Source organism: Callospermophilus lateralis, chromosome X (assembly GCF_048772815.1).
Source record: "Callospermophilus lateralis isolate mCalLat2 chromosome X, mCalLat2.hap1, whole genome shotgun sequence".
Taxonomy (NCBI): Eukaryota; Metazoa; Chordata; class Mammalia; order Rodentia; family Sciuridae; genus Callospermophilus; species Callospermophilus lateralis.
This window is the reverse complement of record NC_135325.1, coordinates 41,332,434-41,339,954: the sequence shown is the minus strand read 5'-3', so window position 1 is coordinate 41,339,954 and position 7,521 is coordinate 41,332,434. Positions and strand designations below refer to the sequence as shown.

General features: G+C 33.2%; 1 protein-coding gene across 1 annotated transcript; it reads right to left on the bottom strand.

The window, feature by feature from the left end:
• Positions 1-5,200: 5,200 nt before the first annotated feature.
• LOC143638518 (germ cell-less protein-like 2) lies at positions 5,201-6,703 on the bottom strand. The gene has a single exon (XM_077106435.1). The coding sequence runs from the start codon at positions 6,701-6,703 to the stop codon at positions 5,201-5,203; it is 1,503 nt and encodes a 500-aa protein (XP_076962550.1).
• Between the last annotated feature and the right edge of the window lie 818 nt (positions 6,704-7,521).

Below are 7,521 nucleotides of genomic sequence, written 5' to 3'. Positions count from 1 at the left end.
TAACAAATTAAATAACCTAAATTTACTTCAAAGTCCTAGAAAAAGAAGAACAAATCAACAAAAAAGTGTAGAAGCCAGGAAATAATTAAAATCAAAGCTGAAATTAATGAAATTGAAACAACAACAAAATTCAAAAAAAATTAAAAAAAATAAATAGTTGGGTCTTTGAAAAATATACATAATTTATAAACACTTAGCCACACTAATAAAGAAAATAAGAGAGATAACCCAAATTACTAAAATTTGTAATGAAAAAAAGAAATATCACCATGGACACCACTGAAATACAAATAATAATCAGAAGCTACTTAGAAAATCTATACTTAAATAAAATAGAAAATCTTGAAGATATTAAAAAGTTTCTAGAGACATATGACCTACACAAAATGAATCATGGGGACATAGAAAATGTAATCAATGTGAAGCAATTAAACTGAAGGTGCTAGCAACAAAGAAAAGCCAAGGACCAGATGGATTCTCAGCCAATTTCTATAAGACCTTCAAAGAAGAACTTATACCAATACTCCCAAAATTATTCCATTAAATAGAAAAGGAAGAAACTCATCCTATGAAGCTAGTATGACCCTGAAACCAAAACCAAAGACACATCAAGGAAAGAAAACTTCAGACCAATGTCCCTAATGAACATAGATGCAAAAATTATCAATAAAATACTGTCAATTCACATACAAAAACATATCAAAAATATAATGCAGCATGATCAAGTGGGGTTCATTCCAGAGATGCAAGGTTGGTTCCACATACAGAAATCAAAAAATGTAATTCACCACATCAATAGACTTAAAGATAAGAATCACATGATTATCTAAATAGGAAAAAAACACTTGACAAAATCCAGCATCCATTCATGCTCAAAACACTAGCAAAACTAGAGATAGTAGGAATATATCTCAACAATGTAAAAGCTATATATGCTAAACTCAAGGCCAACCTTATTCTAAATAGACAAAATGTAAAAGCCTTCCCTTTAAAAACTGGAACAAGACAGGGATGCCCTTATTCACCAATTCTATTCAACATAAAACTTGAAACCCTATCCAGAGCAATTAGACAAAAGAAAGAAATTAAAGGGATGTGAATCAGAAAAGATAAGCTCAAACTATCCCGGTTTTCTAATGACATAAGTCTCTATTTCAAAGACCAAAAAACTCCACAAGTAAGTTACTAGAACTCATAAATAAATTGAGGAATCTAGCAGGATATAAAATTAACATCCATAAATCAGTTGCAATCCTATACATCAATGACAAATCAGCTGAAAGAGAAATCAGGAAAACTATCCCATTCACAATAGCCACAAAAAAATTAAATATTTGGGAACCAATCTAATAAAAGAGGTGAAACACCTCTACAATGAAAAATTCAGAATACTAAAGAAAGAAATTAAGGAAGACCTTATAATATGAAAAGATCTCCCATGTTCATGGATAAGAAAAATTAATATTGTCAAAATGTCCACCCTACCAAAAGCGCTATACAGATTTAATGCAATTCCTATTAAAATTTCAATGACATTTTTCATAGAAATAGAAAAAAAAAAACAGTAATTAAATTCATTTGGAAAAAGAAGAGGCCCAGAATAGCCACAGCAATACTTAGCAAGTAAACTGATATGTGAGGCATCACAATACCAGACCTTAAGTTATATTAGAGAGCTACAGTAAGAAAAATGGCATGATATTGGCACAAAAACAGACATGAAAACCAATGGAAGAGATTAGAAGACAAAGAGTCAAACTCACATAAATACAGTCATCTCATACTAGACAAAGGCACCATAAATATACATTGGAGAAAAGGTAGCCTCTTCAACAAATGGTGCTGGGAAAACTGGAAATTCATATGTAGTAGAATGAAATTGAACCTCTATCTCTCACTCTGCACAAAACTCAAAAGTGAATCAAGGAATTAAGCATTAGACCAGAGACTCTGTACTTACTAGAAGAAAAAGTAAGCTGAACTCTCCACCATGTCAGCTTAGGAACCAACTTCCTCTATAGCCTCATAATGTGCAAAAAATAAAATCAAGAATCAGTAAGATGTTATATAATTAAAAATCTTCTCAGCAAAGGAAGCAATCAAGAATGTGAACAGAGGGCATATTAATGATATGACTTCAGACAGACAATTAATCTCCAGGATATACAAGGAACTAAAAAAAAAATAACATGAAAGAAACAAATAACCCAGTCAATAAATAGGCTAAGGAACTGAATAGGCACTTCACAGAAGAAAAACAAATAGTCCACAAATATATGAAAAAAATGTTCAACCTCTCTAGTTATTAGAATAATGCAAATCAAAACTACAATGAGATTCTCACTTTAGTCAGAATGACAATTATCAAGATTAAAAGCAATTCAAAATGTGGGGGAGGATGTGGTGAAACAGGTTCACTCACTTATACATTGATGGTGGGACTGCAAATTGCTGCAAAACTTCAAGGGAACTACCATTTGACCCTGTTATCGCACTCCTTGATTTAAACCCGAGAGGTCAATATTAGCATACTATAATGATGTAGCCACTTCAATGTTTATAGCAGCTCATTTCACAATAGCCAAGCTATGGAACAAACCTAGGTGTCCTACAACAAATGAATGGAAAAAATAATGTGATATACATACACACACACACAAATAGAATATTACTTGGCCATACAAAAGAATGAAGTTATGGCATTTGCCACAACTCTCCGGTTACATGGAACCAGAGACCATTATGCTAAATGAAATAAGCCAGTCCCCAAAACCCAAAATGGAGAATGTTCTCTGATATGTGGATGTTAACCCATAACAAGGGAGGAGAATATTAGAAGTGCATTGGACAAGACAAAGGAGAATGAAGGGAAGGGAGAGGGGACAGTAATATGAAAGACAGTAGAGTGAATCAGACATATCATTCCTATCCTCACCTCTAAATACACAACCAAGGTAACTACACATCAAGTACATCCACAATTATGAGATCCTAATTGGAACAAGTTATACTTATTCTGTGTATAGGTAATATTTCAAAATATACTGTACTGTCATGTAAAAATAATAATAAAATGGAAACCAAAAAAAAGTAAAATAAATGCCAGTGACATGGGAAGTATTCCAAGGAAATCTGCAGGAATTGAGCAGACAAGCCAAGAGAGAGGTCATATGGGTTGCAACCAGCAAGGCCATAGGGTAGAGTCACACAAGCCCTTTGGAAAAAACATCAGGATAGCAGGTGTCCCAGATGCTAGATGTGGAGCTACAGAACTTGTTTGCCCAGGGGATTTTGGTCTTGGTTTGGTCCCATTCCTTCATTCTATATCTTTATTTCTCCCTTGTGGAATGGAAATGTTTACTCTGCCTTTATATATTGGATATATGTAACTTTGTTTTGCTTTTTATAGGAGCTCATACTGAGAGTTTGCCTTGAGCATTACAGGAGAGTTTGGATGCGGACTTTTTGAGCAATCCTGGAATTGCTAAGTCTATGGGAATTCTTGGAAATGGACTAAATGTATTTTACATTTTGAGATAAGTGTGCAGTTTTGGGAGCCAGAGATGGAATATTGTTGTTTAGATATGTGGTATTCCCCCAAAACTCAAAACTGTGAGACAATGAAGTAAGATTTAGAAGTAAAATGGTTGTGTTGTAAGAGCCTTAACCTAATCTGGGGATTAATCCCCTGATAGGGATTAACTGAATGGTCATTGAAAGCAAATAGCATGTGGCCTGAGGAGGTGGGTCATTTGGGGTATGCCTTTGGGGCTTATATTTTGTCCTTGAGGGGAACTTTCTCTGTGCTTCCTGGTGTGATATCTTGAGCCTCTTCTCTCCATCACACTCTTCTAACATGATGTTCTGCCTCACCTCAAATTCAAGGGAATGGAGGCAGCTGTCTATGGACTGAGACCTCTGAAACCTTGAGCCCCCAAAAAAGTTTTGCCTCTTTAAAATTGTTCTTGTTGGGTCTTTTAGCACACATTCTGGCTAAAACATGCATATTTAAAAATTGCTGGAAGAATAAATATTTAATGTCCTTGCTACAATATATTGTAAGTTGGTGAGGTGATAAATATTAATTATCTTGATCGAATCTTTTATATTGCATTCATAGAGCTTAACATCACATTGTACCATATATATATATAGTAATATATATATATATATATATATATATAGTAATATATATATATATATATATATATACACACACACACACACACAGACACAATTATTTGTCAATTAAAATAAATTAAAAAGAGAAGAAAACCAAATTAAGCACAAATAGAGAAAATAACAGGACACTTTGAAATTATTCATATCTTGATATTCATAGGAACTGCTATTATTGAAAGTCATTTTCACTTAAAGTATGTATTTGTTTAATCATTTCAAAAATTCTCTCATTTTAACAATCATATTAATATACATATGCATGTATAAATGTAAATGTGTATACCCATGTATATTTTTGCATGTATTTATTTTTATATAACATGAAGTTGTTATATAAAATAAAGCAATATGTAATTATAGGACACATGTATTTACATATATATGTATATTTATATATTTATAATCAGCCTTTCAAGTTTACTAAACCATAGAAAAAATGGGCAACGGGGCAGACTAATTGTAAAATAGCAATAAGTTTTGTAGTACATAATGTTAAATCTGACATTGTTTAATTATTTAAAACACTATATTATATAGTGTGAAACAGAGTGGCTACTCTCAGGTTTTACCTGATAATTGACTCCCTTCTGGAATATTACTGTGAATAAATTCACATTTTCACAACAGTTCAGCAAAGGAGAGAATTCTTTATTTTGTCTCCACCCTAGTTAGGGTAAAATTAACCTAACCAGCTAATTTAGTTTAGATTGTTTGCAAATATAGACTTTTATTTCTATTTGGAGCTTTGTTGTAGATAGAAAATGAAAACCAACAGGTGCTAACCACATATATCCTTGGGTTTGACAAGTATTTTCTTGGAATTAAATCTTTTAATCCACAGATGCATGGAAATAAAATGAAGATGAAATATAGTCATTTGTTATATTACTGTATTTTTTAGAATATTTCATTTGTTTTATTGATCATATAAATTGTATTAACAGTAAAGCAATTAAATTAAATTAAATGAAGCATGGAAATTTTTCAAAATGTTAATATGATCTCATTGATAAGATCATCAGGTTTCTGTATTTTCTAATGATATAAATAGGAAGTTGCAGAATATATATAAAGGGAAGTTCAGAACTATGCTATCCAACTTCATCACCACTTGTTCCTCATCTTTTGAAAAAGTAAGTATTTTATAGCCTGTTGTTTTGCTGAAATTTAGTTTTCCACTAGCATCAAAATATACCAAAGTTAATCTGAAAGCAATATTTCGTAGAGGTTGTAAGCAGGCAGAATCTTCATATAGCTGACTGAAAGTATTTTGCTTGAAAATTATATAATGGCTGTTAAAAATAACATGTAAGGGAAAACCAAAATTGTAACCTGACCACTTCCAGGAATATTTACCATCTTTGATAATCCTTTTACCACACCTCATGCTGTATCCTTCAAGTTCTGTTTCATTAATGTCTCGAGGCCCGATTTCCCTGTATTGTTGTGCCTTAAGCAAGGTAAGCCATTGTTGTTTGTAAACAGATGACAACCACTCTGAAGGTATTAGACCATCTTGTTCAATTACTTTTGTTGAGGCCAGGTCACAGATGATATGCTGAAACCTCAATTTTTTAAACACTGGTTTAAATGATATTCCTTCTTCTGTGTCAAGAAAAGTGTCATAGCCACCACATTCCCTGTGTCTGGAAAGCCAATTATTAGTATTATTTAGAAGCTGTTTCATTGAGCCTTTCCAAGATGGGTTAAGACGAAGAAACATCCACTCTTTAAGTGTTGTGTATATATCCATTTCCTTTTGTATTACTAGTAAATTAGAGGAAGAGATGAGCAAATCCATAAGCTCTATGCCTATTTCTTTGTAGAGCTCAGCACTTGGGTGTGTCATCAAATTGTGAAGAAGCCATTCAAAGCACCCTGTCTTTACAGAATCTAACCCATAGGTTTCTGCAGCTGCATAATAACTACATACAGTTTTCACATTAATTGTATCTTTCATGGTTTCATTACATTGTTGAATTAAGTCCTCTACCTGAAGCAGACATGATGTTGCCAAAACACCTGGAACTTGAAGGGGCTCTATTAAGAAATACTCATCCCTATACAATGAACCTAGTACAAAGTGCAAAGATTGGATATCTATATTCTGGTCACGAATATCCAGTTCAATAATATCTTTGTGCAATTCTTCCCAAGAACTTCTAAACATATCAGCAAAGTAGTTTGATTGATATAAAAATATTTTGTGTAAATACCATATTTTTCCCAGAGCACGGATTTTGATGTCACTGTTTTCCCCATTCAAAAATAAATTTTGGTAAGCATACTTGGATGTAATCTTAACTTTTTTTCTGTGGCTGGTGCTGAAGACTTGCTGTAGATTTTCTCCCTGGTCCTGAAACTTCTCGGTGTCAGATTTTAAACTCGAACAATACCCACCACTCTGCTTACGCTTCCGACTGCTAGATATGTAACTGGGACCCGCTGTGGCTTCAGACTGCTGCGGATCTATGGTACCTGCTTCTCTGCATCGCAAGATCCTGCTACTTAGGATCCCCATAGATAAAACCTCCCAGATCCCCTAAAAGAGACTCTTGTAGAGGCTTCCCAGTCATGGCATTGCTGTGACTGGCCAATACTGCCTAATCCCTAGATGCACTTGGAGCCTTTGGCACAGTCTCAAACGTCACAGAGGAGGCCCCACATTCTTCATTGTCTGCCCCGCCCCTCAAGTTCTTTGGCCCTGCCCCCTGACAACAGGCCCTTTCTATTGAAACTATTCCCTTACACCAACGTCTGATTTTTCGTTTTCTTTTCTTTTGAGAGGAGGTCGCGCTATATGGCTCAGGCTGCTTGAGAACTCAGGAACCCCCCTGCCTCCCTTTCAAGTTGATTTTTTCTTTTCTATAAGGGATATCACCAAGTCAAAGCCTCTCTGGGATATGGTAGAACCCTCAACTGTCACCAGTATTTGAATATAATAATTCACAAACTTTTAGGAATTTATATGTTGAACAGTGGTGTCTCATTATTTTACTATTAATCTTTGATTCTATAGAAGATACATTAATTTCTTTTAGATATACAGATATTTCAAAATGTTCTTTATATTATTTGCATATATATATGCGATTAGTCTTAAATTTGTAATCCTCCTGAATATATATTTTATTCTAATTGTTGAATATTGATTTTCTTGTCTTTTTAAAATGTCTTTTCTTAAATTAGTATTGGTTTCAACTGAAAAAAATCATAATTCTATTACATTTGTGGATTAAACATGGATATATATATATATATATATATCATATATATATATATATCATATATAGTAATATATATGGAATGATCAAATTAATTCAATTACCATATTGATCA

Excerpts from the sequence above, each read along its gene's own strand:
- LOC143638518 (XM_077106435.1), bottom strand. The coding sequence starts at position 6,703 with ATGGGGATCCTAAGTAGCAGGATCTTGCGATGCAGAGAAGCAGGTACC.